This window comes from Papaver somniferum, unplaced genomic scaffold (assembly GCF_003573695.1).
Source record: "Papaver somniferum cultivar HN1 unplaced genomic scaffold, ASM357369v1 unplaced-scaffold_151, whole genome shotgun sequence".
Taxonomy (NCBI): domain Eukaryota; kingdom Viridiplantae; phylum Streptophyta; class Magnoliopsida; order Ranunculales; family Papaveraceae; genus Papaver; species Papaver somniferum.
Window position 1 is genome coordinate 434,705 of NW_020624487.1, and position 25,377 is coordinate 460,081.

General features: G+C 37.6%; 1 protein-coding gene, 1 long non-coding RNA gene and 3 other non-coding genes across 5 annotated transcripts; all 5 read left to right on the forward strand.

Moving 5' to 3' along the window:
* Positions 1-3,590: 3,590 nt before the first annotated feature.
* TRNAV-AAC lies at positions 3,591-3,664 on the forward strand. The gene has a single exon. It is a non-coding gene; the product is annotated as a tRNA-Val (tRNA).
* Positions 3,665-5,312: 1,648 nt separating this feature from the next.
* Positions 5,313-5,386, forward strand: TRNAV-AAC. Its single transcript has one exon. It is a non-coding gene; the product is annotated as a tRNA-Val (tRNA).
* Positions 5,387-5,436: 50 nt separating this feature from the next.
* Positions 5,437-8,443, forward strand: LOC113336258. The gene is made up of 3 exons (XR_003353673.1): positions 5,437-5,558; positions 7,809-7,990; positions 8,125-8,443. It is a non-coding gene; the product is annotated as an uncharacterized LOC113336258 (long non-coding RNA).
* Positions 8,444-23,639: 15,196 nt separating this feature from the next.
* On the forward strand, positions 23,640-23,713 carry TRNAV-AAC. Its single transcript has one exon. It is a non-coding gene; the product is annotated as a tRNA-Val (tRNA).
* Positions 23,714-23,765: 52 nt separating this feature from the next.
* LOC113336249 (dnaJ homolog subfamily B member 14-like) lies at positions 23,766-25,286 on the forward strand. Its single transcript, XM_026582217.1, has 3 exons — positions 23,766-23,943; positions 24,297-24,374; positions 24,477-25,286. The coding sequence occupies exon 3, from the start codon at positions 24,588-24,590 to the stop codon at positions 25,257-25,259; it is 672 nt and encodes a 223-aa protein (XP_026438002.1). The 5' UTR covers positions 23,766-23,943; positions 24,297-24,374; positions 24,477-24,587; the 3' UTR covers positions 25,260-25,286.
* The last annotated feature ends 91 nt before the right edge of the window (positions 25,287-25,377 follow it).

Here is a 25,377-nt window from a genome sequence, read left to right on the forward strand (position 1 = left end):
GGTGGTCTGGTCATTTTCACAATCTTCGAAAATTTTATTGCACTTATTCCGATAAGGGTAGTCTGGTAATTTTCACCGTCTTCGGGAGAAGCAGATATGTCAAAGTCAAATTTCTATAAAGTCATGACTTGTTGACTTGGTCTTGATCCTGTTTTCTAATATTAAGAAAATTAAAGTGAAAAAGAAAAATGTATTTTGATTTATAGAAATGAAATATAATTGTTAGTTTGTACAAATGTGGGAAAATTAGTGACAAGTAAAATTCAAAGTGTTATAATTTTGGGGTTGTTTTAGATGTGGTGAAATATTTGGATGGAATCATCACTTTGAATTATAATTGTGATTGTCTGTAAAATTGTCAACAAATATTATTGTGACTAATAAAAGAATTTAATATTCCTAATTATTATCACGAATACAAAATTTAATATCAGTTATAATTGTTGCAGGACTTGTCACAGGTGTATCTGTGATTGAAAAATAAACTGTGACAGGTTGCACTGTTACAAAATCCTGATTTTGGTGTAATGTCAGTTAAAGAAGGTTGTAGGACAACCCGATGTCAGTAACTACACCACTGGAGTTACTAACTATGGATTTTACACATCCACCTAGAATCATGTTTTAGGCCTTTAATCATTAATCACATGTTATTGTGTTACAGTCATGCTGAGAGTAAGAGCAAGAGAAAATGAAGTGATAAAAGTCGAAGAAATTACCCTTCAAAGCTAGTGCCGCATGAACAGCCTGATCCACAACCAAAGCCAGACATAATTTCTGAAAGAAGAAGAAGAAAATATGAACTTGTTAAGAGAAAAGTTAAAGTTTTTTTTTTTGAGTGTGCTTGAAGTGGATACATATATGGTCTATTTATAGCCTTAGAGCAACCACAGTCATGAGACGGACCAAATACCAAAAGCCAGACTAAAAGCCAAAAAAATTTGGTATTCTGGGTGTTCAAGCGCAATGGGGGACGACCAAAATTTGGTGAAGCGTAAGTTATACGAACGCTTGGTGCGAGACGGAACTTATACTCACGTTTCTTGACCGAGCGTCTTTATAATATGCGTCTGAACGAAACGGAGGTATTACGTGCGTCTGATTGAGGCGCAGGTATAGTTCACGCCTAACATGGGATGGCGATGGAAAGTGCGTCTACTGGGACGGAGATGTTATGTGCGTCTGATACATACGGAGATAGAAAGTGCGTATGACTCGGGCGGACATAGAAGGTGCGTCTGGGTAGCCAAAGAAAAAAATCAAAAATGTCCGTGAGAAGTAAATGATTTGAGCACTGCACATTCGTTTCTTGCTTCCTCCTCAAAGCGGGTAGTTTATGATGTTGATATGGATGGGGGGCGTAACTGCGTAGAGCAACCACAGCCATGGTGAAAGAGGAAGTTAACTGGGTGCATATAATCAACGAAATTAAAACTGGTATCAGGCGCACACTATTCTTCTGCCCATCTCATACGTAACTTAAATTTGCGTTTCATCCAGACGCACGTATAATCAACGCCCATATCATACGTAACTTAAAGTTAAGTTTCATCCAGACGCACAATAAAACTACGCTTGATATTGGGCGGATGTATTAGATGCGTTTGAAGGGACGGAGTTTATACATGCGCCTGACTCATACGGTGTTTATATGCTCGCCTGATTGCATACGGTGATTAAACTTACGCCTGGTTTCATACGCTCCTAATACTTCCGTCCCACTATATCTTCTTTAGTCTGGACAGACGACCACATTTGGTCTCAAACCCTAAATTTGGCGACCAAATTTGGGTTTACTCCTCACCACTGCGGCACTCTCTAGGACCACATTTGGGTTTAGTATCCAAATTTGGTCGTGACTGTGGTTGCTCTTAAGGTGGGAATGTTGATTGTTTGAGTGACAGTGCTATCAACTATGAAACAATAAACAGTTGGTATTCATATAAAATTTATACTCCCTCCGTCCCACTCCTAAGTGACCTATTTGATTTTAGATTTTGGCCCAATGATAAGTGACCTATATCATTAAACAATGAGATATTCCATAATTATCCTTTTAGTTAATTATAAAGAATATACGAAATATGCATAATTTGATAGGCATGTTTATATTCGTTACGTAGGTGTTTTAAAATGCTTTTCAATGGTATGAAGTTTGCGAACATCCGTGGAGTATTTTGAGAGGTAAACCATTTCTAAATTTCGATAGTTATTATTCATAAGGGTATAATTGTAAAAAATGCTTAAAAGTAATATTTTCCTTGCTTGCCTTAAAAATTGTGCAAATTTCAAATAGGTCACTTAGGAGTGGGACGGAGGGAGTATATAATTAAAGTATGTCATTAGTATAGGATTCTCAAAACATGGATGACAACCAAAAAACACTTAAACCTAAATTAGTTTTTCTCTTTTTGATAGATACGATGTTACAATTTATTTTTTCTTATTTTTTTTAGATCCGCTTTGTCTACCACTAATAGAATGATTTTTCAGGGACCATGATTTTTCTGAGGAGACCATGGTTTTATTAGGCCACCTTCCCTATAGTTATAAGGAGTGTCCTAAAGCGTTGAAATGACTAACTTACCCTTAACCTAATTTAATTTAAAACCAACCTAATAACCACCTATATATATATATATATATAACCACCACCTCCTCACACCACCACCGACCACCACCTCCGATTATCACCACCACCAACCACCGATTACCACCACCACCACCCACCACCGCCGATTACCACCACCACCACCTCCGATTATCACCACCACCACCTCCTCCGATTACCACCATCGCCACCTCTATATATATAGCTTAATTTAAAACATTAACAAAGATATTCACACGAACCCATTACTTGTCATTCTTTTTTGGTTGAATAAACGAGAAGTAATCATCAAAATGAGTTGAAAATGGAAGTTGCAGAGAGGTTTAATGGAGGTTTTTTATCAGAGAAAAATTCGGTTACGTCACAAAAAACAAGTCTCAGCCGAACTTTTAGTTCAGTTACGTCGCAAAACGTTCGGTTTCGTCGCAAAAAGTTCGGTTATCACGAATTAATTTTTTCTTAACAGAACTCGGAGTTCGGTTGATTCGCAAAAATACTTTTAGCCGAAATCTTTGTATTAGAGCAACACAAGTCCATAAGTTCGGTTCCTTCGCAAAATAATATCACCGAACTTTAGTTTACGAAAATAATGAGAAGTCCAAAAATTCGGTTCGTTCGTAAAAATGTTAAGTTTTCTTTGTAACTGAACTCTACCTTTGAAATTTCGTAAGCGAACTCTACCTAATTCGCAAAAATGTTAAGGTTGTTTTTGATAAATTTAGTAAGCTTGGAGGGTCTACTTATAGTGAAGTTGGGAATGTGCACTTGAGGTAAACAATAGATTTCCTTTAAAACTAGTGGAGAGAACTATAATTAAAGCATGAGAATCTAAAAATATGGGATTACAACTAGAGAAAACACTCACCATAAACTAATTTTTCTTTTTGATTCTACACACATCGACCAAAAATCTGTTATGTTTGGCAAACCTTCACCATGGATGTACAAAGTAAGTTTTCTTGCACTTTGTACCAACAACGGTTTCGTGGTGTAGTTGGTTATCACGTCAGTCTAACACACTGAAGGTCTCCAGTTCAAACCTGGGAAAAGCCATAAATATCTTTTCATTTTCTTACCTTTTTTATTTTATTTTACACTATTAACTTCTTAATTCATTCATTTAGTGACCTATATCATTAAACAATGAGATATTCCGTAATTATCCTTTTAGTTAATTATAAAGAATATACGAAATATGCATAATTTGATAGGCATGTTTATATTCGTTACGTAGGTGTTTTAAAATGCTTTTCAATGGTATGAAGTTTGCGAACATCCGTGGAGTATTTTGAGAGGTAAACCATTTCTAAATTTCGATAGTTATTATTCATAAGGGTATAATTGTAAAAAATGCTTAAAAGTAATATTTTCCTTGCTTGCCTTAAAAATTGTGCAAATTTCAAATAGGTCACTTAGGAGTGGGACGGAGGGAGTATATAATTAAAGTATGTCATTAGTATAGGATTCTCAAAACATGGATGACAACCAAAAAACACTTAAACCTAAATTAGTTTTTCTCTTTTTGATAGATACGATGTTACAATTTATTTTTTCTTATTTTTTTTAGATCCGCTTTGTCTACCACTAATAGAATGATTTTTCAGGGACCATGATTTTTCTGAGGAGACCATGGTTTTATTAGGCCACCTTCCCTATAGTTATAAGGAGTGTCCTAAAGCGTTGAAATGACTAACTTACCCTTAACCTAATTTAATTTAAAACCAACCTAATAACCACCTATATATATATATATATATAACCACCACCTCCTCACACCACCACCGACCACCACCTCCGATTATCACCACCACCAACCACCGATTACCACCACCACCACCCACCACCGCCGATTACCACCACCACCACCTCCGATTATCACCACCACCACCTCCTCCGATTACCACCATCGCCACCTCTATATATATAGCTTAATTTAAAACATTAACAAAGATATTCACACGAACCCATTACTTGTCATTCTTTTTTGGTTGAATAAACGAGAAGTAATCATCAAAATGAGTTGAAAATGGAAGTTGCAGAGAGGTTTAATGGAGGTTTTTTATCAGAGAAAAATTCGGTTACGTCACAAAAAACAAGTCTCAGCCGAACTTTTAGTTCAGTTACGTCGCAAAACGTTCGGTTTCGTCGCAAAAAGTTCGGTTATCACGAATTAATTTTTTCTTAACAGAACTCGGAGTTCGGTTGATTCGCAAAAATACTTTTAGCCGAAATCTTTGTATTAGAGCAACACAAGTCCATAAGTTCGGTTCCTTCGCAAAATAATATCACCGAACTTTAGTTTACGAAAATAATGAGAAGTCCAAAAATTCGGTTCGTTCGTAAAAATGTTAAGTTTTCTTTGTAACTGAACTCTACCTTTGAAATTTCGTAAGCGAACTCTACCTAATTCGCAAAAATGTTAAGGTTGTTTTTGATAAATTTAGTAAGCTTGGAGGGTCTACTTATAGTGAAGTTGGGAATGTGCACTTGAGGTAAACAATAGATTTCCTTTAAAACTAGTGGAGAGAACTATAATTAAAGCATGAGAATCTAAAAATATGGGATTACAACTAGAGAAAACACTCACCATAAACTAATTTTTCTTTTTGATTCTACACACATCGACCAAAAATCTGTTATGTTTGGCAAACCTTCACCATGGATGTACAAAGTAAGTTTTCTTGCACTTTGTACCAACAACGGTTTCGTGGTGTAGTTGGTTATCACGTCAGTCTAACACACTGAAGGTCTCCAGTTCAAACCTGGGAAAAGCCATAAATATCTTTTCATTTTCTTACCTTTTTTATTTTATTTTACACTATTAACTTCTTAATTCATTCATTTCTCTTCTTCACTTGAAATCTGAGAAGGGGCGGTGCTGCTGCTGTTGGTGGTGGAATTATTTCTTCCTTCAAAGTTCTCGCCGATTTTTCTTCTTCTTCAACTTGTAAGTTGCTTACTATTTTCAATCTAGGGTTTCTTTTCTGCATTCAAACATTCATATATTCCGTCAAAATTGCTGATTGATTGGGAACATAAAACCTAGGGTTTAAAGCCTTTTTTTTTCGTTCTTTCCAAACTTTTCCTTGTCCATGTGCCTTTAATTTGGATTTGTGTTTTTCTTGATGAAATTGATACTTCGATTATGGAGTTGTTGTTACTGGTTTTGTGGTTAATTAAGGGATTCAATTCATTCGACATGGTTTGCTGAATTGAATTTTAGTGTCGAAATGAAATTGGGGGTTTCTTCGATTTTGTCTGTGTAGTTATTGCTTTCTTGGATTAGTACTGTCGACATTAGAAATGCTTAGCAGATTTTGATTGGATTGATAAGAGGAGATTTTACTTGAAACAATGTTATGAAAAAGCGCTTACTAGGGTTGCACAAGAGACCATGTTCTGTAGGAAATTGAGATACAGATTGCATTTTCCACTAGTGGCCAAGCAATAGATTACAACTCTGAGAATAAATCACTCTTGCCACTAAACCCAAGTTTATAGAAAGGGGTCTCAAGCAAAAGTAGCCAAGAAACTTTGATGTGCTTCAGCCATGCTTAGGTCTCTTTTTTTTTTTTTTTTTTGATCGGTAAGGAATTTGGTGCTGGCGAGATTCGAACTCAGATCATTGGTATCATCACCCAGTGACTTTACCACTGTACTACAGTGATTCAATTAAACCTCACTATTTATAGCCTTAGTTGAACAAAGTCGGCCAAATAATCCTACTTAGGTCTGTACTCAAAAGTCACAGGGGAAAATGACTCTTATGAATACCGACTTTAGAATCATTAGTACCCTGCTTTGATAATATGTTAAATTGACGCATTCCGCAACACATAATAACCTCATCGTGTACCAATTTGAATTTCAACCATTGACTACAGCCAAATCTAATACCACCATAACTGTCTACCTGATGAAGAACCAAACCACTGCAATTGAGAACATGACGAGCAAACTAAACAATCGCTTAAAACTAACAGATGTCGTAGGATACCTTTTCCTTTTGGCATGTTTGGTGTACCCTCTTGTTTTGTACTTGCAGCTTTTAGCACCACTTTCTCCGAGATTTTTCAGCGAAACAAATCTATTTGTGTGAGGAATACCCTCAATGCATGAGAAGCTCATACCGTATCTCATAGTTTGTTTTACAGTTAAAGCTATGTCTGTGCCGTTATAAAACTTAACTCCTCCTTCTAACTGCAAAGGGCACAAATTGAGGATCATTCACCGACTCTCTGCAAAACTCCTTGATCCAATTCCATGAATTTTTGTCTTAGTACCCAAAACATTGTCAGAAAAAAGTGCTTACCAGGGTTGCATAAGATCTGTTCTGTAGAAGTTCAGATACAGTCATACAGGCCGTATTTAAGTGGCAGCTTATCCCAGGTTTTGTGTAGCAGGTGTTTCTGTTGAAGTTTTTGGTTTTTATAATGGTGTTTAATGACTGATGCTGTACTGTATGGCTTAAAAATATTATCTTATTTGTTTTTTCATGTCTTAACTAGTAGATTTGAAATGTTTTTTTTTATGTGGCGCATATAGCGTCTCATAAATGCCTATGGAATGTAGCTTTTTGCGATAAAAAATGATGGTAAATCCCTTAATCATAGCCTGCCTTCTTTTCTCCATGAGGAGATCGACGCGAATATGAACCATAAGCTAATCAAAGAATGTTGTTGGGTATTCTGTCTAGAACGACGGAGTTACATCCAAGCGTCAGGACCCATCTATTGGAGATCCAGAGTTTGGTTTATTGTGATTTTTCCATTTTTGGCTTTACTTAACAGGTGCACTCTAAGGTCTAAACTTTAAGAAGTTGTTTGGCTGTTCGTCATTATTTTGGTTCAGTTCATAGCCTAAAGTTTGTCATATAAGTAAATTGTTAAAACATTTGTATGGTTAAAATTGTTACAGAACATACATTTCCAAGGTTAGTAACATTCTAATCGGACAAGTAGAGACCGCTTCTAGGATGATAGTTGTTTTTAACTTTTTATGGTTTCATAGAATGTGATATTTCTTACTACCTACTGATATTTCTAATCAGATGATAGTTATTATCGAATCTGCCGAACTACTTGTTATATTATCTGGTGGATTGGTTGCATAAATCCTTGTATAATTGAATTTTTTTATCAAGCGTATCTCTGTACTTGAGTTGGTTTTAATCATTTAACTTGTTGAAACATTGCAGGTTAGCGAAGCATGGGTCGCAAAGCTGGTGGGTTGTACATAAATCCAAGGAAGTTTGGGACTCTTTCTAAACCATGCATGAAAGAGATGACGGCGCTTCTAAATTGCTTGGCTATTAGTGGAAACAATGATGATAAGTGTGTTAAGCATAAGGATCTCTTGCGTACTTGCACGGATACCCAGGTGAACGGTTACTCTCAATTATGTATATTCACTCATTGATTTTGTGTTGTAACCTTCGCCTTCTTCGTTAATTATGGAGCTTTCCTTTCTCTCAAGTCATTTGCATTGATGCCCGCTGATTATCTTTATTGCAGGCTGGTGCAAACAGAAAGCCATGGGGAAGCATCAATTACCACTTGCATAGGCTTAGCAGAGCAAAGAAATAGTTGCATTATTCCACTTAAATGGGGTTTGAGATTTTCTATGTAGCCGTATGAAGATTTTATTCTTCAACAAGATTTTGGATATATTTTTTTTTGGTGCATTAACTCGATTAGTTTTACTTTCATTTGATATGTATTTTGATGAAAGCAATATATGAATTCAATCTCCAATAGACATGTTTGGTGATTTTCCTTCAAAAAAGAATAATATGGCGCGGATGCTAAGTTGGGTCTGTGATTTACTGTTCCAGTTTGGAATTTGTACTTTTTGTGTCAGACAAGAAAACAAAACGCAATTTATAATAGGTGTGTTTCAAATTTACGGAGATAAATATTTTTGACTGTTGGTAATAGTAAAAAAGTACCAATTCCAGTATTTCATGAACCTTGGAAGAAATTTAATGTTGATGTCTTTTGTTCTGATCTGGGAGTATGGAGAAGTTTTCCAGTTTCATGTGATGAAAATGTTGTGTGGGGATGGACCAACTTTGATAAGGTTGTTATTCTTAATGGTGTTTTGTTTTGGATTGAAGGGGGGGATAGATTGTTAGTTTACAATCTCAATCAGGAAAATGGAAGTGATGGACATCGATGTAGTTTGATGGTAGCTCTAATGGTCGTATTGGGGAGTCAGAAGGCTGGGTCTGCTACGCTAAAACGAAACGGACAGGAAGGGAAATTACTATGAGTGTTTGGGTGCTTGATGAGGTCAATTGTTAAATATTGCACAAGGATATTTCTATAAATGATATCTTAGCAGAAACTAATTTATGGATAGGTAGAGTTGATAGAATCCAAGTTTAGGTTTCAATCCAGTAGACCGCAATGTTGTTTTGCTCAGTTGGAGGCATTGGGTTTGTGGGATCAATATCCTAACCAGAAGCGTTCAAGAGCTCTGCTTGGAAAACAGTCATGGAGATAATATTGGCAGAATGTTCCTGCCGTTTCTGCTGAAGACAATGCCACCGCCTTCTTGGATACACACCTAAAAGTGATCTTTGCATTTCAAATTGAAGAAACTCATGTGTCTGTTTTTAACTATTTTTAATCTTCCTAGTTGCATATTCTAGAGCTCAGTGACGAAGTCTATGCCTTAAATGCACTAGATTTCCTTTCGAAACCTAGGATATCAAGATGACTTTTTCTTATTTTTTTGGCTTAATGTTCTATTTCAGAAAACTATTGTATTTCTTCTTTGGCAATACACACTGTTTCTCAACTTTTTTTGGCTAGCACTACGAAGATGATGACTGTCGATGAGCAGGAGTAGGAAGTTGGCCTAGTCAATCATTTCGGATGTTTATGATGATTATTGTGTTTATTGGTCGTTGACCCAAACTATGTTGGTTTGAAAATGCTGTGTTTACCCGCGTTGAATAACTCTTCCTATTGTTAGTTAACCTCGCACGACAAAGGAATTTGACGATTTCTCTATTTCAATTGAGAGGGGTGGTTTCTAGGAATTTCGATCTTAATCGCTGACAATGGGTTCTTCTTTATCAACTTGTCGCACTTGCCCATCACTAACAGATGATATCTTGATTGAGATCTTTGCTTATCTTCCTCTAGATTCAGTTTACAGATTTAAATCCGTCTCAAAGGTATGGTCATCTAACCTCTCAGACCCAAATTTCATTACCAAATGGTATCGAATTAACAACAAATCTCTCCCATGGATACATTATTATTCAACTATCTATAAAGATGATGATGATGATGATGATAACCCTATAAAATCTAAGATGGCATATCCTCATACACATTCAGAGTTCATGTCTAGAAATCAACATTTGTTCTCTTTTAAGTTTCTTATGTATCAGAAACCATTTCAAGGTTCTGAATTATGCCTGTTAGGATCTAGTAATGGTTTAGTACTATCTTGTTCAGTTCTTTCAGTTCTTTCTTGTGATGAAGATGTTGTGTGGGGATGGACAAGCTTTGATAAGGTTGTTATCCTTGACGGTGTTTTGTTTCGGATTGAAGGAGGTGGTAGATTGTTAGTTTACAATCTCAATCAGCTCAACGGAGGTGACGGACATCGATGTAGCTTGATTAATTTGCCAGATGTAGAGGAGTTTGATGATGTTGATTATTGGGACTCCGGAATCTCTATTAGTTTTATTGGGGAGTCAGAAGGCTTGGTTTGCTGCGTTACAACTAAAACGACAGCAGGTGAAATGACTATGAGTGTCTGGGTGCTTGATTATGAGCTCAACTGGCAAATATTGCACAAGGATGTTTCAATAAACGATATCTCAGCAGAAATTTCTTCCCTGATAGGTGGAGACCAAGCTGAAAGAATCCAAGTTTTGGGTTTCAGTCCAGTAGACCGTAATGTGGTTTTGCTCAGTTGGATGCACTGTGTTTGGGCAATCAATATCCTAACCAGAAGCATTGAAACACTCTGCTTGGATGACAAGCGTGAATATTATGTAGGTATGTCGTTACTGCCCTTTGTGCTAAAGCCATTGCCAACAGTACTTCCACCGCCTTGTTGGATGCACACCTAATTAAAAGTCATCTTTGCATCTCAAACTGAAGAATCTCATGTGTCACTCTTTAAGTATTATAATCTTCCTACTTGCGTATTCAAGAGCTCAGAGACGAATTATATGCTGTGTGTGCACTAGAATTCCTTTCGAATCCAAGGATATCAAGATGATTTTTTTTTTTAAGCTTAATGCCGTCTGTTTGGTGTGTTTAGGGAGGTAACTCTGTATATTACCGCAAATGTTTGTATATCTTTCTTGTTTTTGTAAACAGTTTCTATTTTTGGAGCTATCTTATTCTAAGTTGGTAACCGCGTGCAACTCACCCGTGTGGAAAAAGATCCTGAAACCATGAGGACCGGAACAAATCAATTCCGAGTCGGTTCCCTGTGAATATACGTCCACAATCTCATACTGCAGTCCTCCCCTTGTATTACAACGAAGAAATTTGGGATTCCTCTAGGGTTTTGTCACAATGGCTTCTTCTTCTTCTGTCGCACTTGTTCCTCACTAGCAGATGATATCGTGCAGGAAATCTTTACTTATCTTCCCCTAAATTCAATCTATAAGTTCAAATGCTTATCAAAGGTATGGTTATCTAATCTGTCAGACCTGAGTTTCATGATTAAATGGTTTGAAATCAATAACAAGTCTATCCCATGGATACACTATCATACGATTCGTTCTTCAGTCGTCCCTACGAGACTTAGAAATGCATATCCTCCTGATTTCCATTCACAGTTTATATCCTCTATTAATAAACATTTCTTCTCTTTTGAGTTTCTTATGAATCAAAAACCATTTCATGGAGCAGCTAGATTATTAGTCTTAGGTTCTAGTAATGGTTTGGTACTTTGTCCACTTACTCAGAAATGGGTTTCACTTCCTTCACCGCCTCGATCCCCAGCTTCTTATCTTGATCTTCATGGTATCTTCTGTGATTATTCGTCATTCTTCGCCAGTTTTTATAAGGTTGTACGCATTCCAAGATTTGACACACCTTTGAATAAATTTGATGTTGATGTTTTTTCTTCTGATGTGGGCGTATGGGAAAGTTTTCAAGTTTCATGTGATGACAATGTTATGTGGACTGAAGAAGAGCAGAATAGATTGTTAGCTTACAATCTCAATAAGAACAACGGAAGTGTTGGGCATCCATGTAGTCTGATTAATTTTCCATATGAGGAGTCTGATGGTGATTTGAATGATAGCATTGTTGGGGAGTCGGAAGGCTGGGTCTGTTATGCTGAAACTAGATTGGCAGGAAGGGAAATGACTGTGAGTGTTTGGGTGCTCGATGAAGTCAACAGGAAAATATTGCACAAGGATATTTCAGTAGGCGATATCTTAGTACAAGTGTGTTGTAAAGTTGCATCAATCGAAGTTTTAGGCTTCAGTCCAGCAGTAGACCGTAATGTTGTTTTGTTTGGTTGCAAGCACAGGGTTTGGGGGTTCAATATCAAAACCAGAAACGTTGAAGAGCTCTGCTTGTATAGCAGACATGTAAATTGTGCTAATTGGATGCACCAGCCATTTGTTCTAAAGCCAATGCCAACAGTACTTCCACCGCCCTATTGGATAGATAGATAATGAACGTGATCTTTGCGTTTCGAATTTTGAATCGTGAAACAAATGAAGACAGTGTAAGGTTTTGTCTCTTTTCAGCTATTATTTGTCTTCATATTTCCCTATTCAAAATGATTTTTTTTTTTTTTTTTTTTTTTTGCTTAATGTTCTTAACTTAGTGTGTCTAGGGAAGTAACTCAGCCACTTTATGTCAAGAACTTTTCAGTATATTCGATTACTATGGTATTTGGTGTTTGTTACCAGATTCTATCTTTAGAGGTTTCTTTGGCCTCCCTCGTGGGTGGAGCAGGAGGTAGGAAGTTGGATTACTCATCCATTACATATTGCATAATTGTTGATACATCAATCGGTGGACTTAATTTGTGGCTGCTAGATCTCCTGATAGAAACCTTTTTTCCTTCCAATATGTTCCTTGTTTGTGTGCCTTTGATTAGGATTTTTGTTTTTCTTATAAGGAATTAGTATTTCGATTATGGAGTTGTCAGTTGTTAATGACTATGTGTTTACTTAGGGGATTCACTTCATTTGACATGGTTTACTAAAGAAATCTGGGACAGAGGTTTGGTATCTCACACAACTGTGTCGAGATTATCTCATTGATTATGTATTTATAGCAAGTGCATTATACAGGAAGTTACAAAGATCCAAATACATAGCTAGTCAAGCAAAGAAATAGGAAGACTGAACAGATAAAACCTTATTGAGCTAGAAAGGAGGACGTATTCTAGGCACTGACTATGTTACAACAACTAAAACTAGATACAGGAGATGATAATATACAACATCTTAATACCCCTCCTCAAGTTGGAGTGGGAAATGGACGCCCAACTTGGTAACCAGTCGGCCAAATTGTTGAGCTCCTAGTGGCTTTGTGAAAACATCGGCGAGTGATCTGAAGATGGAAGGTACTTTGGCAAAATCAACCCATTGAGTAACTTCTCACGAATAAAGTAGCAATCAATTTCTATATGTTTTGTATGTTTGTGAAAAACTTGATTTTGAGCAATGTGAATTGCGGCTTGATTATCACAAGAGATGGTGATAGGTAAGGAACAAGGAATATGCATGTCCTTGAAAAGATAACGTAACCATTGAAGTTCAGCTGTAAGATTTTCCATAGCACGATATTTAGCTTCAGCGGAAGAGTGAGCAACAGTTGGTTGTTTCTTTGATTTCCATGAAATAGGACTCGAACCTATTGAAACAAAATAGCTTGTAGTGGAACATCGAGTAAGTGGACATCCTACGCAGTCTGAATCTGTGTATCCATGTAATGAGAGTACACTGGAAGATGAGAGAAAAATGCCATGCCCAATTGTACATTTGAGGTAACGAAGGACACGATGAGCAGCATCTAGATGAGTTTTACGTGGATGTTGCATAAACTGACTTAAGTAATTGACCGCATATGTTATATCTGGACGAGTGACAGTGAGATATAAAAGACAGCCAATGAGGCGACGGAAGGAGCTTGGATCAGTTAAATATTTTCCATCTGTAGGAAGCAATTTAATATGCGTATCCATGGGAAAGGATGAAACTTGAGCTCCAGTGAGACCTGAGTCTTTAAGAATGTATAGGACATATTTTCGTTGGCAGAGAAAAATACCCTTAGGAAATCGAGAAACCTCAATTATTAAGAAGTATTGTAAGCGACCAAGATCCTTAATGGAAAAGTGGGAGGCAAAACGTAATTTAAGTGAACAAATGAAGGCATTATCTGTGCCAGTGATAATGATGTGGTTAACATAGACGACAACGAAAATGGAGGTAGAACCTCGATGATATGTGAAGAGATAGTTATCACATAGAGATTTTGTAAAGCCTTCATCTAACAAAACCGAAAAAAAGTTTGGCAAACCATTGACGAGAGTCTTGTTTAAGGCCATAAAGAGATTTATTAAGTTTAAAAACTTTAGAATCACCTTTTCGGGATAAACCAGGAGGTATTTTCATGTAAATTTCTTCTTCCAGATCCCCTTGAAGGAAGGAATTGTTGACATCTAACTGATGGAGAGACCAATCCGTGATGGCTGCAATGGACAATAAAACACGAACAGTAACAAGCTTAGTTACAGGTGCAAAAGTTTCATAATAATCAATACCTTCTTATTGGGTGTAACCCTTAGGGACAAGTCGAGCCTTGTAACGTTCAACGGTGCCATCAGAGTTAAACTTAATTTTGAAAACCCATTTGCATCCAATTGTTATTTTACCAGGAGGTAAATCAACCTCAATCCAAGTATTATTTGCTTGTAAATCAAGAATTTCTTTGTCCATAGTTGCTCGCCATTTAGGACATTTTATGGCTTGAGAAAATGATTTTGGTTCATCTGTGAGAACAACAGCAGCTAAAAAAGCCTTATGAGATGGTTTGAATGTATCAAACGAGAGATAATCAGTCGTAGGATAGACTGATGTGGACGCACAGGTGGTGGCAGAACAATGATAATCCTTCAAGTATGGAGGAGGATTTCTGGAACGAGATGGCCTAGGGTCCATAGAAGTGACTAAAGTCTCAGATGAATGAGACGAAATAACATCACAGGATTCATGAACTGGTGATGGTGAAGTGGGGAACATTACTGGCGTGTCAGTAGGGCTTTGGGAAGTTTCTGTCGGAGATTCTACAGATATGGATGGACCATGTTGAACTGGTGAAACTGTATGAGACGGAAACCCTAAGCTAGATATATCCTGAGAGTCAGGACTGCTGGGTTGAGAAACTGACGTAGATAAATTGTCAAAAGAAGACAATGGGAAAGATGGAGAGTAAAAAATTGGATCATAATTGATGTACTCAGACGGTGAAACAGGTACAGAGAAAGAAGGACTGAATTTAACAACATCACGGAAAGGGAAGATACTTTCATGGAACACAACATTTCTGGATGTGTAGATGGATTTTGATTCCAGATCATAAATAGAGTATCCATTTTGACCATAAGGGTAACCAATAAGGATGCCAGGATTGGCACGTTGATCGAATTTGTGAGAAATCCTAGTGTTTCTTACAAAGCAAAGGCAGCCAAATACACGCAAGGATGAGTAATCCGGCTGTTTGCAATAACATGTCATGTGGAGTCTTATGGGACAACACAGGAGTGGGTAACCTTTTGATAATATAAGTAACAACAAGAACATATTCACCCCAAAAACGAAGTGGAAGATTAGACTGAAAACGCAATGCTCTAGCTACATTGAGCAAATGGCGATGTTTTCTTTCAACAATACCATTTTGTTGCGGAGTGTACACACAACTAGTTTGATGTAAGATTCCATGTTGGTGAAACCATGACTGAAGTTCATTAGATTTGAACTCGGATCCATTATCAGACCGGAAAGTCTGGAGTTGAGGGATAATCAACGAATTAATACCAGAAGAAATGGTAGAGATTTTGCGACCAAATTGATTAATAACATATTTGAAAAAATATTGAAGAAACTTTAAAGTTTATGACTTTGCTTTCATCAAAAATTCCCAAGTGCATCTTGAATAGTCATCCACAATTGTTAAAAAATATTTAGCACCATTAATAGAGGGAGTTGAGAAAGGCCCCCATATGTCAGCATGAATCAATTGAAATGGATGTTTAGATAAAGAAACACTTGTATTAAACATAAGACGAATCTGTTTATCCGGAGGGCATACATCACATCCGCGACTACATGAAGAATTAATGAAGGGAAATTACGAGATAAAAACTTTAAACAATCCACACTTAGATGGCCTAAAGATAAAGCAAATGGTTGAAAACAGAAACGATGTAGGCCTGCCACCTGCTTACTCCATCCAATCACTTTGGTGGTTCGGCGATCCTGAAATACGCAAGATTCGTGTGAAAAGTTAACACAACAATTAGATGTGCTGGTCAGTTTACTGACATAGATTAAATTGAACTTAAAGCTCGGGATATGAAATAATTCAACAATTGAATATGAGGTGATAAATTCACAGTGCCAATGTGAGTCACAGAGGTATGTGTACCATCTGGTAGCTGAACAGTCAGTGGTTTATTAACCACAATATGAGAAGAAAAGAGAGATAACGAAGAACAAATATGATGGTTGCCTCGCTATCAATAATCCAAATATCATTAGAACAAGAAAGAGACATACCAGCAAAATTGGCATACAGAGCTACATCACTGCAATCATTGTCAGGTTCAAGGAGAGACAGAAGACATGCATATTGCGAGGCACTGATGGCTGGTGCAGCAGTTGCAGGTTGAGTGATAGCAGCAATTACGTGAGACTCTGGATGCCGTGGCTTTGGAAAATCCTTCGGATATCCATTCAATTTCCAACATGTCTTCCTAGTGTGGCCATGCTTATTGCCATGATCGCAGAAAGGACGTGCATGTTTGTTGGGACCATTATTTGGAAAAGGTCTCTGGTTGCAATTGTCACTGCGAGTAACATTAAGGGTTGAATATTCAACATAGGGAAGAGAATAAGATTTTATACCTTGCTGCTCCTCTTCTTTCCTCACATGATTATAAATCTTGGCAAGAGAAGGCATGGGTTCCATGAGAAGAATCTCACTCCGCAATGAAGAGAACCGATCATGTAAGCCTTGTAAGAACTCCATTGACCTATCTTGATTATGATTGTCAACATAGCTCTTGCGGACACCACAAATACATGGTTCAATTGGCCTGAACGCATCCAATTGATCCCAAAGAGATTTTAGATTAGTGTAATACATCGCAACACGTAAATTGTCCTGTTTCAAAGTAGCAATTGATTGCTTCAACGCATACAGCTTCGATACGTTATGATGGAAAAAGCGGGACTTGATCTCTAACCACTGTTCACGAGCCAACTGTAAATTCATTGCGCTTGAGCGAATCGATGGATCTACAGAATTGGAAATCCAACTTCCAACCAAATCGTCACATCTAGTCCAGTGAGGTAGATCTGCGGCGCTAGTTGGCTTTTTGACAGTACTATCAATATAACCTGTTTTTCCTTTCGCACTGAGGGCTTTTGTCATCCCTCTCCCCCAAGTGCAATAGTTATCACTTGTTAGGAGAGGGGTGAAGATGACTGAGGTGGGATTATCAGCGGGATGGACATAATAAAGAATGTTCGGTGATAGAACAAAATCCTTATCAACTGAAAAGGAAGGATCGTCTTCAATATCCATGATGATGATTGTGTAGAAAAAAAATATTAAACTATCTCTGATACCATTGTATACGCATAATCAGTAACCAACCACGTGTTAAGAAGTAGACGTGTGTGCTAAATCAGTATGAGGAGCATCAAGACAATGATGACACGTCGCAACACTAGAAGAACATGATCACCATCTCCTGCCACGTATTCATCACCATGCGGTTCCGACGATGACAAATCGAGGGCCACCAAAGGATTGAACTACTGCGAAGTACCCTATCAGACCCATATGCCTACTTTACTCTATCCCTAGACTGATCCAAAATCAAGGGCAAAGATTAATCTAACCGACAAGGATGTGACAGGGGCATCAGACAGCTGTCTGACGCATGCGGAATGTCCAACCACCCGCCTTAAATTCTACATGCATAGGGTACGTGTCAAGTATCCTGTGTCCAGCATCTCACCGCGGTCGTCTTTTCGACTTCCATGCTTGTTTCAATATTCTTAGGGTGCTCAACAAATACGATCCCTACATCGCCCTAGGAATTCCACCACCCGCCGAAAACTGACGCCGCCTATGTAGTAGTTGTTTTAATATGATGTATTTCTTTTATTTTCATGTATGGTGTGGTTGTTCAATGCAGTATGTTTTTATTTATGGAATTGATGGTGCAATGTTTAATCGAGGAAAAATTTAAATTACTTGATATTGATGGTTTTAGATAATCGTAATAACACAAAATAAACAACAAATTAAATAACATAATACCATAGTGAATCGATTTGTCCTACAAATTCAATCAGCCCACTCCACTAAAAAATACCTGGGACATCCCCAGAAATTCCTTCTATATGTGTCTTCTTCAGAAGAAGTCCGCAAATGCATAAAAGTCCTGCAACCAGGCTTTGAGCATGAACTGATTCTCTGTGGACAATGTTTGTATTCGTGATCTCCAAATCCACAATGCTTGCAGTGTAATAAATTTCACTTAATCTGAAGTGGAAATCTATTTTAAAATATAAACATTTTCATTCATTGATATTACTACCAATTCTTTTACAAGATATAAACTTAAACAATAGTAAAAACTTCAATAAAAATCAAATACAAGTTTTGGCCTCCTGTTTATCTTCATTTGACGTATTTTCCATTCAACGCGCTCTTTGATAGTTTCACCTTTGTTTTTGAATTTTTTGGTGATAACTTTCAAAACTAAAGCTCTTCTTTGCCTTTTAGCGGAACATTTTCTTGGAGCAACTTCTAAAACTTGCACTTCCCTTATACAATTTTCAATCTTTTTAAAACTCCCACATATCTTAGAAACAACAGCTTCAAGTTTTGCATCGCAAAAAAGTGTGATCGCCTTTTCAGCCATTTTAGAAAAGAAAATTCAAGTGAATTTTGGTGTGAGTGAATTGTTTGAAGATGGTGGTAATTTATAGAGGTAAAAAGTGAAATTCGAATTTTAAAAAACTACACATTGGTGTTACAAAAAAAACAACAACGCCGGCGTTATATCTTTTGACGCCGCGTTGGTTGTTTTGACGCCAGCGTTTTTCCTTCCAACGTTAGCGTTCGACTTACGGACGCAAGCGTTTTTAACTCGATCACACACCTATTGATCTAACGCTCAATGCTTTACCATAGTGGAAAACCTAGTTTGGCCATCCACCTGGCTCAACAAACGAATGGGTTTGTTCGTTCTCATAGGAAATGCTATAAAAGTTTGAACAAGGCCTCCCAAAACTGAATAACAAAAATCTTATCCATGTTACTCGTTATAGAACTAGAAAACCATTTAGCTTAAAGACATTATTAACAATAAATTCTTTGAACATAGGCCTGTCAATGGAAATCCGTTAACCGTTAGCCGAATCCGATTACCCGGTTGCCTTTACGTTTAGTTCCATTATATCCGTTATCCGTTACCGATAATGTAGCGGTTAATTTTATCCGACGGTGACGGCAACGAAAGACCTATTTCCGTTAGCCTTAGTTCCGTTAACCGCTAACGTGTGCCTAGCACGTGTAAAATTCATCTATACCTAGGTTACTATACTCGAATCAACATCATTTTCATCTTCTTCTGTTCTTCAACTGAATCAACTCACAAACGAGAGAAGAAAATTGAAATTAGGGTTTTCAATTCGTGAAATTAATCATGACCCAAAGCGAAAGAGGAGCATCCAATTGCGCTGGTTCATCAAAAAGAAGCCATCCCTCTCAATCACTTTCAGTTGCATCTGAATTACCTTCTGCATCTCAAGTTCAACAATCAGGAATTCAATCAACACCTGCTGCTGTTGCAACAGAAGAAGCAGTAGAAGAAATAGAAGTAGATGAAGATCCAATTATAGCTGAAGCAAAGAAGAAACTGCGTGCAGTAAGGTCTGATGTTTGGGATGATTTTGAAAGGTTAACTGAAAAGAAGATGGTAAAAGGTAAGGAGATTGGGATACTTGTAGCTAAATGCAAACATTGTAATAAGAGAATGACTGCACCCAGTAGCCAAGGAACCAGCAAATTGCATTACCATGCCAAAACTTGCGAAAACAAGCCTGCAAACAAGAAAGGACAAACAAAGATTACTACAGTCAGAACAGGTAATGCACAAACTAAGCTTGCTAATTGGAAGTATGATGCTGATGCTACTAGGATACTAGTTGCCAAAATGATTGCTAAACATGGTTATCCAATCACTATAGTTGAGCATCCATATTTTGTTGAGTTTGTGAAGTCTTTAAATCCTGCTGCTAAACTTTACACTAGGAATACAGTTAGGGAAGATATCATGAAACTAAGAACTGAGTTCAAAATAGAATTACAAGACCAATTTGAGACAATTACATCTAAGTGTAGTTTAACAACAGATATGTGGTCATGTAAGCATACAAAGGATGGTTATTGCTGTGTGACAATGCATTACATAGATGATGATTGGAAACTGATTAAGAAAACACTTGCATATATTTTAGTGCCATCACCACATTCTGGAGAAGTTCTAGCATCTGTAGTGAAATCAGTATGTCTAGATTGGAACATAGATACTAAGCTTTTTGATGTTGCTGCTGACAATGCTAGCTCCAACAATGTTATGATGGACCATCTGAAGAAATGGCTTGATAGCAAAGACTGTTTAGTTCTTAATGGGGATATGTTCCAAATGAGGTGTAGTAATCATGTATTACACTTGATTGTAGGGTGTGGAATGAGAGTGGCTGCTCCATTTATAGATGCAGTTAGAGAGTGTGTAAAATATGTCAAAGCAAGTCAGGCTAGAAAAGAGAGATTTGAATTTTCTATTGCTCAAGTTAAGCTTCCTTCTTCAAGGTCTGTGGGTTTAGATGTGGATACCAGGTGGAACTCCACCTACAAGATGTTAAAGGATGCAATCTTTCTGAGACAAGCTTTTGTTAGGCTAGATGATTTAGATAATGACTTCAAGATACTACCAACCTCTAAGGAGTGGGAACAAGGAGTACACATATGTGAATGTTTGGAATTATTTGATGTCATTTCAACCAAATTTGCTGGGATTAAGTATCCCACAACAAATTTATATTATAATGGGGTGCAAGAAGTTAATAGATGCATTAAGATATGGGAATCAAGTCAGCATGAGTACATCAGAGACATGTCCAATAATATGAGGATGAAATTTTATAGCTACTGGAAAGAAAGTAACACTTTGATGGGCATTGGGGTTGTTTTAGATCCTAGGTACAAAGCTAAATGGGTGGAGTTTGTTATCAAGAGAGTATATGGTGTGGATCACTATAAAAGTCACTATAAAAAATTTGAGCTTGCACTCAATGCTCTTTTCTGTGCTTATGAAACAAACACTACAGCTCCAGATTATTTTGATACTGCAATGCATTCAACTGCATTTGAGAGCTGTGCAGGTACAAGTACAACAACATCATATGGATTTGGTTATGATGATTTCATTATGGAAAACAATATGTTTGAGGTTGAGAAGTCAGAATTGGAGACATACTTAGCAGAACCAGTTCTTCCTAAAGGCACGGATGCTGAAGAAATGAGGTTTGATATCTTAAGTTGGTGGAAGAATCATTCTGCTAAGTACCCAATTCTCTCAAGGATTGCAAGAGATGTATTGGCTGTTCCAGTGACAAGTGTAGCATCAGAATCCATGTTTAGTATTGGTGGCAGAGTTCTCACATCTCACAGGAGTTCATTAGCTCCAGATCTTGTTGAAGCTTTGCTTTGTTTGGGTGATTGGCTGCCAGATCTCACTCTCAGTGAGAGCAATAGTTGTGTTACTGGTAAGTTTCCTTATATCTTAATATTTTACTAGCTTTTACTGATAGTTGTGACTGCACTGACATTCCCACTTTTATTGGCTTATTGCACTGACATTGATACTTTTATTGGCTTATTGCACTGACATTGCCACTTTGCCAACTTAAGTTGCTTCATTGACATCACTGTCTAACACTTTTCATTTTCCTTTCAAAATGCAGAAGTTGAGGACTAAGGAGGAATGCAGTTGGCATTGGCAGTGGAGAATTTGGAGATGGAGGAATGCATTTGCAGTTGCAGATGCAGTTGGCATCCCTTTGTCTTTTCTTTTGCAAAAACTTGGTTTTTTTTCTTTTGATAGAACATGTGATGATCTGAACATGTAATTTGGTTTAGAACATGAACATCTGTATGTTTTTTTTCCTGTGTGTCATGGATTTAGAACTTGTTTGCTTGGATTTAGAATTATTCTATGTAATTGGTTTGTGTTTTAAACCTGCTTTTGTGTTGTCCTGTGACATACCGGTTAATACCGGAAAATTAACCGTTAGCCGATAAGTCCGACGTAACGGCAATGGTTTTGGATTTTACAATTCCGTCGGTATTTAACGGATAACGGTTAACCGCTAATTTAAACGACAACGGTAGCGGCAGAGCCATTATTTGTTACGTTAAGTGCCGTTGACAGGCCTATTTGAACACAATAAATGGCCGTGAAAGGATGAGTTTATCTATATTTCATTATTCGTTAGAGCAACCACAGCCATGAGACGGACCAAATACCAAAAGTAAGACTAAAAACCAAAAAAAATTGGTATTCTGGGTGTTCAAGCGCAGTGGTAGAACACCAAATTTGGTGAAGCGTAACTTATACACACGCCCGATGTCAGACGGAAATTATATTCACGTTTGTTGATTAGGCGGCTTTATATTATGCGTTTGAGTGAAACATAGGTATAATGCACGTTTGATTGAGGCGTAGGTATAATTAACGCCGGATATGGGACGGGGATGGAAAGTGCGTCTACAGGGACGGGGATTAAAAGTGCGTCCCATTCATACGGAGATATAAAGTGCGTATGTTTCGGGCGTTAATGGCTTATGCGTCTGGGTGAGACGTTTATACAAGATGCGTTTGATTGGGGCGTTTATAGAAGGAGCGTCTGAATGGGGCGTGCCCAAATTTGGGGAGCTGACCTTTGGGATTGTACGGAGATATGCCTCTATAGGTTTAATTAAGTAAAAAAGAGAGATGATTATATGTTTCTCGTTTTAGAAAGCAACGAACGATGAAGGGTAGGGGACCATGTATTCCTCCTAATGATGCACCACTGTGACCTAACTTCAACTGCTTCAGATTGCAATCCTCTTTAGTCTGCATTTCATCATCTTTTGGAGAATCCCAAAGGTCAGCTCCCCTACATTACGCCTGCTAACAAACGTACATTAAAGATACGCCTCGCCCAGACGTACATTAAAGTTACGCCTCACCCAGACGTACATTAAAGATACGCCTAGACACAGACGCTCACAATACATGCGCCCAACCCAGACGTTTTTTATAACTGCGCCTCATTCATACGCCCTTTATACATCCGTCCCATTTCAGGCGTAAGTATTAACATCGTCTGACGCGTTTGAAGGGGGCGGAGTTTATACATGCGCCTGACTCATACGGTGATTATATGCTCGCCTGATTGTATACGGTGATTAAACTTACGCCTGGTATCATACGCTCCTAATACTTCCGTCCCACTATATCTTTTTTAGTCTGGGTCGACGACCACATTTGGTCTCAAACCCTAAATTTGGCGACTAAATTTGGGTTTACTCCTCACCACTGCGATACTTTCTGGGACCAAATTTGGGTTTAGTACCCAAATTTGGTCGTGACTGTGGTTGCTCTTAGCCTGTCAATCAAAAATGAAATTTTTCCTGCCGGATAAGGATTTAAATATACCTCCTCGATGATTGCCAACAACGGTTTCGTGGTGTAGTTGGTTATCACGTCAGTCTAACACACTGAAGGTCTCCAGTTCAAACCTTGGCGAAGCCATACATTGTTTTTTACTTATTTTTTTCCGCACGCGCGATGGTACTCTATTAACTTCTCGACTGTTCATTTTCCCTCTCTCTCCACTCAGAAGAATCTGAAAAGGCAACAGGCGTGTTCTACTTCTTCTTAACTTCTGAGTTCATTCATATTTTCCTTGTTTCCATTTGAAGAATCTAAGAAGGGTGGTGGAGTCTTTTTTGGCACTGGTTCTTCTTCCTTCTTCTGAACTTGTAAGTTGTTTCTTATTTTGAATCTAGGGTTTCTTTTCTTTCTACAAGCATTTGGAGGTCATTTTTATTAAAATTTCTTCATTTTGTTGATTTTAGTTATTCTTTTATTGTCTTGATTTTTAGGTTTTCTTGATTTTAGTTATGCTTAAAATTAATCAGTTGTGGGTTTTTAGTACAGTCTAAGATTTCTTCAATTTGTTGATTCAGTTATTTTCTGCTGCCTTAGTTTTAGTTTTTTTTTTGTCTTTTCAATTTTTCGGTAAAATTCTAGGGTTTATGCTTAAAATTAATCTGTGGGTTTCTAAACCTATTTCATCGTTTGCCTAAATTAGCAATTTCTTATTAACAATCAGGATAAGTGGGCTGTTTGGAGGACAAGATTCGTTTAATGTTGCTCGTCCAATTTTGTTAAGGCTGCTGCTGATAAAGATGTAAGGAGTCGAAGACTGATAGTTTGGCATGATATGTTTTTTGCTTTCGTATTGTGTTCAAATATAGCGTAATACAATTATGTTTTCTTGGTTCATAAATAGGACATCAACCTTTACATAATCTGCCGTATCGTGTGTTCCTGCGGTTGAAGTCTTGGGTAATTGAGAAAGCTATTTTGGAGGGCAGAAGTGGGTGTTAATCTGAATTTGTCAATGGAGGGCAACAGAGAAGAGGCTGTAAGAGCCAAGGAATTGTCTGAGAAGAAGATGAATAGCAAAGATTATGTGGGAGCTCAAATACTGATCAGTAAGGCTCAAAAACTATACCCGAGTATGGAAAATCTCAGTCGAATGCTAACTGTATGCCAAGTACACTGTTCCACTGAGCGCCAAGTTGAACCTGGATCAGTTCCAGACTGGTATGACATCCTTCAGATTGAGCAAACTGCTGATGAAGCATCCATTAAGAAGCAGTTCAGACACCTCGCCCTCCTACTTCATCCTGATAAGAACAAGTTTTCTGGTGCAGGAGCTGCCTTTCAATTGATCGAAGAAGCAAATAGGTTTCTTTGTGACCAGTCAAAACGGTCACAGTTTGATACGAAGCGTAGAACTATGAAACAGAGGCAGTCTCAAAATCAACCAAGAATGAATAACTATCCGAGCAAAAATCCTGTGAGTACCGAGATGGCAGCACTATTCAAGCGTATGAATCCTCCCCAGCAAAAACAGCAGCAACAAACCCAACCAGTGTATGCTAATGGCCAGCAAACATTCTGGACTATGTGCCCTTTTTGCAGTATAAGGTACCAGTATTACATAGACATTATGTACAGAGCTCTCGCTGTCAAACTTGCAAGAAACCTTTCACAGCTTGTGATTTGAATAACCAAAGGATGCCTGATGGAGTTAACAACCGGCCAGTGTCCCAAAAGAAAGATGTCCCAACTCAGAACGGTCAAAAGATTGCCCAAGTAAATCTACAGGGGAATCGTGGAAATGT